Source organism: Rhineura floridana, chromosome 8 (genome assembly GCF_030035675.1).
Source record: "Rhineura floridana isolate rRhiFlo1 chromosome 8, rRhiFlo1.hap2, whole genome shotgun sequence".
Taxonomy (NCBI): Eukaryota; Metazoa; Chordata; class Lepidosauria; order Squamata; family Rhineuridae; genus Rhineura; species Rhineura floridana.
The window spans coordinates 22438133-22451037 of record NC_084487.1 but is presented as its reverse complement, the minus strand read 5'-3'; the positions used below and the strand labels follow the sequence as shown (position 1 = coordinate 22451037).

At 42.3% G+C, this 12905-nt stretch overlaps 1 protein-coding gene across 13 annotated transcripts in view; it reads left to right on the top strand.

Annotated features, from left to right (window-relative positions):
• CALD1 (caldesmon 1) overlaps window positions 1-12905 on the top strand; it is a 284763-nt gene that overhangs the window by 195807 nt on the left and 76051 nt on the right. The window contains exon 1 of one of the 13 annotated variants that reach the window (XM_061638526.1): window positions 686-772. The exons of the other annotated variants lie outside the window; for them this stretch is intronic. Within the exon in view, the coding sequence (XP_061494510.1) occupies window positions 726-772 (47 nt within the window). The 5' untranslated portion in view covers window positions 686-725. Of the gene's footprint in view, window positions 1-685; window positions 773-12905 lie in introns of those variants that run through there. 13 annotated transcript variants of the gene reach the window in all.

Genomic DNA, 12905 nt, shown 5'->3' with positions numbered 1-12905 from the left:
TCTCAGCAATTCTTACAACTCTTGCAAGATAGATCAGCATTATTATAGTCCCTATATTAGAGATGGAGGGCTGAGGATAAGCAATGATGGCTTGTCTAATGTGGTGTAGTAGTTGAAGCAGGTGTGAGGAACTTTTGGCCCTCCAGATATTGCTGAACTATAATTCCCATCATGCCTAGCCATTGGCCATGCTTGCTGGGGCTGATGGGATTTGTAGTTCAGCAACATCTGAAGGGCCAAAGGTTCCCTACACCTGAGTTAAAATATTGGACTGGGAAGACCCAGGTTGATAATCCTTACTTAGCCATGAAGTTCATTGAGTGTCCTTGGACCATTCACTGCCTCTTGGGACTAACCCAGCCTTTCCCAACTAGTGGGCCACCAGATGTTGTTGGACCACAACTCCCATTGGCCTCAGCCAGCATTGCCAGTGGTCAGGAAAGATGGGAATTGTGGTCCAACAACATCTGGTAGCCCACTAGTTGGGAAAGGCTGGACTAACCTATCTCAAAGGGTTGTTATGGGGATAGAATGGGGGAGAACCTTTTATGCCAATCTGAGCTTGGCGGTAAATGTAATATAAATAAATAATGCCTCCTATTGAGTCCACAACACCCTCCAGAGGCAGCATATCTCTGCAGGAGAGAGTTATTGCCCTCATGTCCTATTTCTGGGCTTCCCACAGGCATCTAGCTGGCCACTGTGAGAAACAGGATGTCAAACAAATGGGCCTTTGGTCTGATTCAACGGGGATCTTCTTATGTTCTAAGAGGTGAGACTTGCTCTGGGGACTTCTGATCCATAGAACTCAGTCTCTTAACCCCAATTTACATGAACTCTCATTATATTATTGTATTAGTATTAATTAATTACATTTCTATCCCATCCTTTCTCCCAAAGGAGCTGATTGATAGCTGTACCTCTAAACATGTAAAAAGTCAGCTTTCCACTGCTGCCTCTGGTGCCGAAGGCTACCAATATACTATATGAAAGCTGTTTTCATTCAGAGTGGTTGGTGGATGTCAGGGGTGGGGACCTTCTGCCTGTGGGCCAAACCTAGCCCGCCAGGGGTTCAAATTTGGCCCATGAGCCTGTTTTCCGAAAACCACACCCTCTTGCCCCATGCTTGACATCATAAGTGGCGTTAGGTGTTGGGTAAATAGAGACGAGGGTGCCAATGCATAATCAGGAGCTTTAAAGTCTACTCCTCATTGTGATTTGACAAGTGAAAGCAGGCTTTAGCACTACTGCATATCAGTTGATAGACAGAGGGGTCAAAGCCTGCTGGATCGGCTGCGGGAGCAAATTCCCTGCAGAGATCTTGCTGATGCCTGCAGAAAGCTGAAGCCTCAAGTGCTTTAAAGAACCCTGCAGGGCTCTTTGCAAGCCCTGCATGGTGCTTTGGACTCCCAGCTTCAGGGGACCAAAGCACCCAGTCATAATTGTGATGTCAGGAGATTGACAGGTGGGTGGCCCTGCCAACCTTTCAAATTGGGCCTGTGAGGCTAGGATCTGATAAGGATCTGCCCAATGGAGCCAAAAAGTTTCCCTACCCCTGGTATATGTGCTAGAGGTTTATCTCCATACTGTTCAAAAATATTTTTATACAGAGCTGTTTGTGTATGTGTGTCCTAGTTTTCATCTTCTCAATTTAAAGGTGGTGTTTTTCCCTACCTACCATCTAACTTTTTCCATTTCATTTTTGCATGTCTGTCCCTCCCCTCAAAAAAGGTGAAGGTGAACCTGTGACTTACATAAAAAACGTAATTTGAGAAATTGGCTTTTAAGTTCTTTCCCAATGTCTTTTCATCAAAATCTCTTTCATAATCTTCGGACAAAAATGTAACTTCCCAGTTCACTCCTCATACTCTCCATTATGACCTTTTCGTAATGGTGGTCAATAATACTTCCTTGAAGTGTCCAACAGTTTTAAAAATGTTAGTTAGTTTTAAAGGACAAGACTACGCGGCACATCCGGACGCCTCGTTACTAAACAGTTGGCAGGGATTTGTCATAGGGCTAGGTCCACCCCATGCACTGGAGTAACGGGTAGTGTGAATTCTATGTATATTTTTTGCGATTTTGTTATATGTGCCTTACTTGCAAATTACCCTTGCTCATGTTTTTTTATTCCCGGATTGTGATGGCCTATGGCTGTAAACAATAAAGTATTTTACCTTACCTTACCTTTCATAATACTAACCAGGTCACCCATCAGACAATACTGCCCTGGGTTTCTTTGGGTGGAAGGGCAGGATGGAAATAAGAACATAAGAACATAAGAAGAGCCTGCTGGATCAGGCCAGTGGCCCATCTAGTCCAGCATCCTGTTCTCACAGTGGCCAACCAGGTGCCTGGGGGAAGCCCGCAAGCAGGACCCGAGTGCAAGAACACTCTCCCCTCCTGAGGCTTCCGGCAACTGGTTTTCAGAAGCATGCTGCCTCTGACTAGGGTGGCAGAGCACAGCCATCATGGCTAGTAGCCATTGATAGCCCTGTCCTCCATGAATTTGTCTAATCTTCTTTTAAAGCCATCCAAGCTGGTGGCCATTACTGCATCTTGTGGGAGCAAATTCCATAGTTTAACTATGCGCTGAGTAAAGAACTACTTCCTTTTGTCTGTCCTGAATCTTCCAACATTCAGCTTCTTTGAATGTCCACGAGTTCTAGTATTATGAGAGAGGGAGAAGAACTTTTCTCTATCCACTTTCTCAATGCCATGCATAATTTTATACACTTCTATCATGTCTCCTCTGACCCGCCTTTTCTCTAAACTAAAAAGCCACAAATGCTGCAACCTTTCCTCGTAAGGGAGTCGCTCCATGAGATAGATAGATAAATTTTAAAATATATTAAGGACAAATTGTCTCCTTGGAGCAACTCAGAAGATTCTCATTACACTAAAGCAATAGTAGTTTTCATGCAAATTAAAATAAGTACTTTGGAGACTCAAGAAGAATGGGAATATAAAGTTGAATGTCCACATACTATAGTAATAATAATATTAATAATAATAATATTTGATTTATTAGTCGCTCATCTGGCTGGTTACCCAGCCACTCTGAGCGACGTACAAAGCAAAAACATCTACAACATCAAGAACATAAAAAAACTAAGCAAAAAAGCTAAACAATAACATAGAGACTAGCTTAATTACAATAAGGCTTCTCGTCTGTATAATCCAAAAAGTGCGCCTTCAGATGGAAACTCCTGGTGTGAGTCTTCCCACCCTAGCACAAAGACCAGTGTGGGTGATAGTCCATTTGCAAGACTGAAAAATGACACCCCCTCTTGATCTCAGCGTCCAGTACATTCAGCAGAGAGTAGGGTATGGCAAACAGACCCCTTGAAATTGCGACTAACAGAAAAGTGCTTTTCAGAGAAGCCAAAAACGAAGGCACTAGGATGTAAATATTGCTGACATCAAGGCGAAGCAGACAGAGGTTGGATGACAGAACAGCAGCAGCTGCAGGGGCGCTACCCCGCCTCCAGCATTCACCGAAAGATCATCACAACAGCACGGTGTTTCCCAGGGACAGGCCACGGCACGAGGCCGCGGCACCAGGCCCGCTGAAAGGCCGCAGCCCCAGCCCATCTCCAGCCCCCATTTGTGAAGGTGGCAGCGGTAGCGGCAGTGGCGGCCTGGCGCAGATGTAAGCACCAAGCTGCGTCCTGGGCCACACCGACCGTTGGTGTCCCAGTCAGGTTTGAGGGCGACGGCATAACGAGGAGGGAGGCTGCCCCGTATTTCCAATTTGTAGCCTCCAGCAAGGGAAATTTATGTAAAAAAATTACCCCATAAAAGCTGTCAGTAGTAGATCATTTCAGTATCAAGTGAATAGATTGTGGCTTTTCTGATGTCTTCCTCCTTAGGAGGGGTTCCCTTCAGTTGTTCTAACTGATGGCTGGGAACCAGATACATCTTTTCAGCATACTCCATCACTGTTTAGTTAACAGTCCAGTTATTAGAGGGATGGCAAAACTTAGTAGTGGTGCAAGAAAACCCCCAGACTGTTTCACTAATTGTTTCTTCCTTCTTATTGAGACTCTTTTGTTGCTGAGGCTTTTGATAAGGCTGTGTTTTTTCAGAATTGCAATGGATGAAAGCAATGCTGGTTTAAAATATATCTCTTTTTCGGGCTGGTACTGTATGCCTCTTCTTTCTTGCAGCTTTCTGCTTCTGAGGCTTTTTCCTCATCAGTGGTGCTCTTTTAAAAGGTCGGGGAGGGCCTGTTAATTGTACCCGTGATGCTTTTCTTTTCAAGGCCTTTCTACTTTTAATATACGTCAGCCCTGAGCCCTCTTGTTGGGGTTGTGGATTAACTCTATTCAAAACTGCCTGAGTAACCTGCCCAACCACATCTTTAGCGATATTCCAAGCAGCTGTTTTAGCATAATCTCTAGGCCTCTTCTCAAAAGTGAAATGGCTTTTCGAAAAATCTCCTGAATATCCCCCCGATTCCTGCCCCATACATAACAGGCGTGCCATGGTACCCCGGAAGACCATTTCCAGCCTGGGCCCTGTAATAATCACGGTAAAGAGTTGGGTCACCATAGGTTTTCAGTATCACCATTTTTAACACATCAAACCTCTGTGAGGGCGAAAGTGTACCTTCACAATCACCTTTCCAAAACGAAATGGTACATTTTTGTTCTGATCCGTCTTTATTTCAACATTAATGGTGTCAATATGATGCTCACTCACAGGAATAGTGTGGTTTGTCATAAACAATGTTGACACACTCGTTATTTCGACCACGCACCGGTACAGAGCGCAATAAGGGTACATAGAAGTCCCCAACTATCTGGTGCTCTACGATGTCTGTGTAAATGTACAGTGTGTTGAAGCCTCCTGTAATGTCTGCTGTAAAAGGCTGCTGTTGTACACGGATGTTGGGAAACAACCCTAATATGTGGGCTAGTTCTTCGCTGTTTTTAAACGTGTAAGCATCATCTGATTTAAGTCTAACCATTCTAGTCACTTGGTCATAGTGTAGGACCACATCAGGGTGCTCGCTGCTCTGGTCAAGTATAGTGCTGTCCATGTTTTCCAGCAGTTCAGGGATGTTTGAGTAATAACCACGTCGCAGACGGTAGGACCATGTTTTTTCTCCATTACCAATTTCAAATCGGGAATCAGATGTTAGATTGTTCCAGCTGTGTGGGTACTGTATCTCAACTAGCCCTACTTCCCATGCCCCTGGCAGATCCAGGGGCCTTGCTAGGTGAATAGTAAAGGCTGAGCTAGTGTTCTGTGGAAAAACAGTTACACAGGCATTGCTAGGCAGGGTAATGTAAAAACCGCTATCCCCCATTCTTCTGTGCAGGTTCACGAAGATCAGAAGCAAGTACCCAACTGTTGAACTTACTGGGCCAGCCTAATCATTTCACTAAATGATACTTTTTCCTACCCCTGCCTTTTGTTGATAGAATTGTTTCAATCCTGTACAACTTGTCCTGTTTGGCATTAACCTTCTGCAATTCTTCAGAATAGAAAGAACCAACTAGGGGCTCCCCCGCATAATCTTTTAACAGGAAGACAGGTCTCCTTCCTCTTCTGATGAACTGATCCACTATAAACAGCTCTGTGGTGAAATTTTGTTCATAGCCCTTGACAAATACCCCCTTGCTTTTAGAAATCCTCACATGGTCTCCTATCCTGAACAGTGGTGATACCTCTTTTATGTAAATACAGTCTCCATAAATTGTTTTCCATACCGACAGGGCATTAGAATGGTTAATATCAACAGGCCTTGCTCTGATAGTTCTGTGAAAACTATGATTATAACTTTTTAAGAGTTGTGGCAGGATATTGATATAACTCTAGGTATTGTTAGCTGTAAAATACCTCCACATCTTTGATTTCAGAGTTCGGTTAAATCTTTCAACAATAGCAGCTTTTACTTCATTATTGGTGACAAAGTGGTGAACTCCATGCTGCTTTAACATTCCGTTTACGGCTCTGTTTAGAAATTCTTTGCCACGGTCCATTTGGAGCTTTCTGGGCTTTCTTCCGCTCTGACTGAATATAACATTAAAAGCTTTAGAGACCTCTTTGCCTGTCTTGTCTTTTAAAGGCAGTGCCCATGCATACTTAGACAGAATATCTATGACTGTTAAAATGTACCTATAGTTCTTGTTGTGCTTAGAAAATTGTTGCATATCTACCAAGTCTGCCTGCCATTGGGCATCGATATCAGACACAATAGGCTTGTTTCTTTTAAAGTGGATTCTTGCTGGCTTATGCAATGTGTAAGCATCTTGGTCTGAAAGCCATGTCATAACATGTTTCCTTCTTAGTGTTTTACTGTGCTTTTTTGCCTCCTGAAATAGAGGGTTCACTCCCCGAAAGCTCCCAGCCTCCTCAGGTGTGTAATATGTGTTTTTTAGAATTTCATAATGCTCTCCCATATTGCTGGTTGATACAGGTATGGACACGGAGGGCTAAAGCAAACTATTTTTATTGGTCCAAAAATTCCAGCTTCAAGCTTTCAGGGTTCAGGCTTGGGACAGACACATGAAATGCAGGAAATATTAACAGCCTGCGAACTCTCAATGTGTAGATTTTCCAAATCACCATCATGCATCATATCTTCCTGTAGGAAAAAAAGAGGCACTTTAGCATTGAGGTTGCACCAAACTGGGAAAAACAACACACTAATAAAAAATACAGCTCAGAAACAAAACACCTACCTGTGGACACCCTTGCTCCATGCCTTCATTTAAATCTTCCAGCCACTCATTTTCTTCAGCCTCCATTTCCTCCATGGGCTTAAAAAGTACATTTCCATCCACAACTTCTGCAAATTTCATAAGTTCTTCTTCCTTCAGGAAATGAGCCTTCAGATCACACCCCCATTCACACTCTGTGTCGGACCAGGGTTCACTAGAATTTGCCTGGAATGAGGTTTCAGGGTCTGGATCTTGGTCGGCAGTAAACACCGCCACAGGTAAGTTTGTTGTTGAAACAGAACCTTTTAGTCTGAAATGCTCTGGTTCTTCCTTTCCATGGCTAATTTTCATACTTGCTGATGGGAACGATAATCTCCTAGGCTTTACCCGCCTTTTTGAGCGCATTTTCAAAGGTGCTAGAGGATAGAAAAAACCTACTAGCCCCAATGCTGATTTGCTGGCTGGTTCCATGTTCAATCCTCAGAGCGTGTCTGGGCATGCAAAATGCACTTCTGTACCAGGTCTCTCTGTCCCCTCTCCTCATTGGTTAGGCCTTCAAAACCTCCCCCTATTGGGTGACGTAGCTGTAGAGGGGTTACTTATCCCTATTTGGCTGATCTGGAGAGGGTGTTGGAAATGGACCCCTTTGGGGTCCATTTCTGACACCCTGTTTTCACCTAAGGGTTTTAAACCTCTTCAGATTGGTCCCCTGGAGACCACGTTCTCATAGAGGGGTCACATCCCCCTATAGGGACCAATCGAGGACCCCGTTTTGAGTAAAAATACACCCACTGGTCCAGTAGGGGCCACGTGCTTATGGGGGGGTCACATGACTACCGTTTCCAGGGTGGGACATGAGGGAAGGGGCTTCTGGGGGACAGGATATCCAGTGAGGTCATCAGGGGAACCGGAAATAGAGGGGTGGGATTTCTGGGGGTGGGACTTCAGGTGACATCATCAATCAAACTCAAAAGGGGTGGGGCTTAGCAGTTTGACAGGAGGTGGTCTTGTATTACTACTTTCATTGCTGTGGATGCATGTTTGTTTTTCTTCTTCTCTTCCTGCAGTGATAAAGACTGCAACTTTGACTTTCTTTCTTTTTAAAAGAAAGAAACAGCTGAGGGGCATACAGATAGCACTATTTCTGTCATAATTGAATATTAATTCTTCCTGACACTTGACCTACTTTTGACATGACTTAAAATTGTCATATATGACGCAGGGCCAGCGTCCACACTCTCTCACTGTACTTCATGTCCCAAAGGATTTAGTGATGAAAAGTTCATATAGCCGAATAGTCGTTGCTCCAGCTTTTGCTGTTTGAGCTGAGGACTCTTCACTGGCTGTTTCTGTCTACGTTTTGCTCCCTTTAGTTGAAAAACTTTGTGGCAAGTTGCTGCCCTGAGCTCCTGCTGGGAGGAAGGGCGGGATATAAATCAAATGGATGGATGGATGGATGGACGGACGGACGGACAGATGGTGATTATTGAGCAGGCAACCTTCTTTGGATAAAATGTGATTAGTGGTTTTTTTTGTCCATTAAAAAAAAGTTTGCATTTCCTTTTCTTTTGGCCACAACATTTGTCTTAGAAAGCTTTCTACTCTCAGTTTCTTTTTAGAATTTCAAGCACAGAAAGTTGTCAAAACTGGAGGAAGTGAATTAGAAAGTCATTTGGTAATGTTTAGTAATGTCCATCCCTCATCCTTCTCGGGATGAGCAAATCTGTCAATTTTGGTTTCTCCCTGTTGATATTTATTCCAATCTCAAATTCAGTTTTCCACATTTCCACATCAGTTTGCTTTCAGAAAAAGACCTCATGAAAATCCATCGGTATTTTAGTGAGATTTTCTCCTAATAATAAAGAAATTGTTCTGTGCATTATTATTTGCCTAATATACACACATGTGTATACAGTTTTGCCTAATATACACATTGCAAAACATATTTTCCCTAATACAATGTATTTTAATGTTCATTTTATTAATATATGCATTTTACTTTTTACATATTATTTGGCTGGAGAATTTGCCTAATTGTTAAGACCCTCAGAAGAGGTCTTGGTGCTCTTACCTTTTCAGCTAGAGGACAGGTGAGTGTGAGGGACAAGACCCTCTTTGTAGTGGCATCCCATCTGCATAACTCCCTCCACAGCCACCCGCTAGGGGCCTACTTTATAAAAAAAAATTTATTTATTTAGGTTATTTATACATCACCCTTTGCACAAATCACAGGGCACTTTACAATGAAATCAGACAGGATAAAAAGAATATATAAACTCCATAAAATAACACTGTTCTTACAAATGACAGCACAACAACTCGTGACATATCACCAAATATCCATTACTAATAGCAGCAGCGGCAGCAGCAAATAAACCATTTGTCTAATTATGTCTCTCCTCCTCCCAATATCTTCTCAATAAAAGACACCAGATAAAAATTGCTCTTTGTGCCTCACCGTTTAATGAAATTTGACTAACTGAAAACACAAACCTGTGTATGTTAACCCCAAAGTGAGCCCCAGTGTATTCAGTGGAACTGGAGGCTGGCTCGTTAGGGTTAGTGAGGCCCTGCCCCACCAACCTCAGCTTGCTGTCAGTCAGCCCTCACTTACCTACCTCCTTACTCAAAACTGGTCCAGGGGGTGGAACTGCCTGTCCGTTCCTCCTGTTTAGTCTCAGTGTTGCCCTTGCAGAACTCAGCAGGGAGGAAGATGGGAGCAAAGCTAGAAGTTGTTGGCTCCGCCTACCATTGGCTCTAGTGCTACCTACTGTCGGCCCCTCTGCCTTCTACCCCATCAGTCCCAATGGGAACCAGCCGCCGCTGCGTACGCCTTACTAAGTATTTTGAGGATTGTACCCTTAATTATGTTATTTCTGGTTTTTTTGAGGACTTTGGCTGCACTCTGTTTTTGGGTTTTCTATAGTGGTGATTGATTGTGGCTGTTCTATGATATTCTTATTTTAAATTATGATTTCTAAGCTGCTCTGGGAACTATATGGTTGAAAGACAGAATATCTATATATGTCTCTCTCTGTATGTACAGGAAGAAGGCTGAACACAGATGAAAAAAGCTTGTACATTGTTTAGATAGATGTGAGCTTGGTAATCAACCAAACGTATACTTTTTTGAGGACTGCTTTAGTGGAGTATCTCCTCTGCCCTGTTGTTCTATTGGCAGTCCTTATATTCTTTTTTTGGAATGTAAATGAAATGTAGCCATGCATTCTGCCCTTAATTTTTTAATAAGCAAATTCTGTATTAAGAAAAGCTAGATTTGTGTGCCTATCAGCTATTTTTTTTTTAAGAAAAGGCAAGGTCCTAGGCCTTTTTACTGCAAAGAGGTAAAAAGGTAAAAATAGAAGTGAAAAGAGATTAGAATATGTAAATCAAGCCAATTTGCATATCATTTTAATGATTTACTCTGCTTTTTTTAGGTTGGGGCAAGTAGTTTACCAAAAGCCCCATCTCTGCATTCCTGATTATTAGAAATCCTACTCAAATCTCTCTTGTGATCTGATGTTTTACCCTATAACCTTGCAAGCCTGCTAGAAGTTTGCACGGTTTTTTTGTTTTTTGTTTAAAAGAAAGTTGAGATTTTCCTGATACAAACTACTATGGTTTGACATTTTGCACCAAAGTGTGCTAGGTGCTGCATAGAACATAAATGTCATAGTAGTCCCTGGCCAGAGGATTTGCAGTCTACAGTGGGAAAGGCAAGGTTGGAGTGGAGAGGACAGGAATCATTAGAGGCCAATGTTAAACTAAACCATGGTTAGCGCAATGTGCATGAAGTAGAATGAGCCTGCATGACCAGAAGAAGGACTTTGCCAGTGTTTACTTTCAGTTTCAAGTAATCCTTGCTTAGCATTAAATTGTTTAAAGTAAACCCTGGTCATGTCTAAGCAAGCCAACTTCAAAGCATGAATTTAATACATACATCAGAGCATGAATTTATTTTATTTTATTTGTAAAATAAGAGGTGCAGGACTCAGGTTTCACTAAAAATGACCCAGAGTATGGGTATGATTACTTAGTAATAAGGCAAATGCACTCTGTGTGTGCTCAGAGACACTCTGTATTTTACATGTTTCAGGATAGAGCTGCATCCTTGCTTAAATTAACAAGATAAAAGATTTATTTTTTTAAAACACAAAAACAAAATTTATTTCTCCCATTTGTTTCAAGGACACAAAATCTGATACAGTTGGGAACGTGAATGCAAGGGAACGTGATGCCCCAATTTCCAAGCTTTTAATTCTTCTCACTCCTTTTATTTCAGATACTTGCTTCATTTTGTTATGCTTTTATTGCTGATGTGTAGCATATGTTGGCAAAAGTAAACTCTAAGGCCAGAGGTTCATCCCAAGATTGTCCTAATAAGGGCAAATAAAAAAATGACTAGCTTTTATTGGTGAGGTCAAAGAAATGAGGCAGTGGATAATTCACCTCCTTTTCTCATTGAGGAAGATATGGTGTGGTTTGGCCTGGACAGAGGTGGTTTGGCTAGCTGGTCACGGGACAGTTTGTTCCGCTGTTGAGATCCCTTGCAGAGCAGAGAGAGCCACAACATTCTGGACTTCCTTTCTTCCTTTTTTTGTAGCTGCTCATTGAGTTACACACTGGATGGAGCAAGCAAAAGTGATATACCAAGTGCCAAAAGGTGGTACCAGAAAAATTATTACCCCACTGTGAACTGGAGGCTCCTCCTGACAACCTGTTTATTGAGCATTCATCCTGATCTGCTTGCACAAAGGGTACATTAGGGATGGGATCCATTTGAAAGCTTTCAGTCAACCGGCTGGTATCGATTTGAGTTTATTCTTTGCCCGCAAGCTGCTGCTTTTACCAATCCGTTTCCTCCTCCTTGAAAAAAATACTGATATTAATATCAATATGTTGAAAGAAAATGTCAACATTTTGAAAGGAAATGTCGATAAATTAAAGGAAATATATATAATTGAGGGCAATATTGGTAAACATATCTATATCAATATTTTAGACTTGGATTTTAACATCCGTTTCCAAAAATAGCCGTGGAAAATCACTACATAAAAATCCAATCCGCAACAGTAGTGAATTAATGAAAAATGTAGTACCAAATCTGAATTGGGTGGGGTTCTAGCACATCCCTGGTGTGCATGGAGGTTAAGACTAGGTGTGGTCTTTATTGCACATTCATTCTGATTTGTTTGCGGGGAGGTTATGTAACAACGAACATTCATCCTGATTTGCTTGCAGGGTGTATAATCTTCTTGTTAATCATTTATCTATCCCAGCTTTTCAGTGCATTTCCCTGTCACTTTCCTCACCATAAAAATGCTGTGTTTTTCTAACGTGGATTTGTTGCACTAGAGCAGCCTTTCCCAACTAGTGGGCCACCAGATGTTGTTGGACCACAACTCCCATCAGCCTCAGCCAGCATCGCCAATGGGCAGGAAAGATGGGAATTGTGGTCCAACCAGGGCTGTGGAGTCAGTACGCCAAACCTTCGACTCCGACTCCGACTCCTCTATTTTTCTACTGTCCGACTCTGACTCCACCCCAAATTGCTTCCAACTCCACAGCCCTGGAAAGAGCTGTAAATGTCTTTTTAAATTGGAAGCTCTCATAGGAGCATTTTTTATCGCTGCCTGAATATGCGCTGATCTTGGCATCACAGCATTTGTTTAAATCTGGGTCCTGTGTGATACACTGACACACAAAATGTTTTCCATCTTGAGTTATGGTGAAATGCTCAACTACAGCTGACTTAATGGGAAGCTTCTTTGACATTTTGAATTTATATTTTAAAAAATTTGTCAATCAAAATTTATTTTGAAGCCGGAGTCAGAGTCGGTACATTTCCACCGACTCCGACTCCACCCAGAATTGCTTCTGACTCCGACTCCACAACTCCGACTCCACAGCCCTGGGTCCAACAACATCTGGTGGCCCACTAGTTGGGAAAGGCTGCACTCGAGCAACAGAATGCTTTAATCCATTTAAATTTCATAAGCCTTTCTGGTGTGCCCTTGAATCACTCCTGCAAAACAGCAACAGTCTGGAGGAGACCTAGGTTGGTAAACAAATTCTAAAAATGTATGCTGGACATCCCAGATAATTAACATTATCAGTGTGCATTTGCATAAAGTTTGTGCATGTGTAGGTAGTATAATGCGGTGAGCCAGATGTGAACAGCTGAAATATCTGAGCAGAATGTTGCTTGTCATAGCACAGGAAGAAAATCTGCAT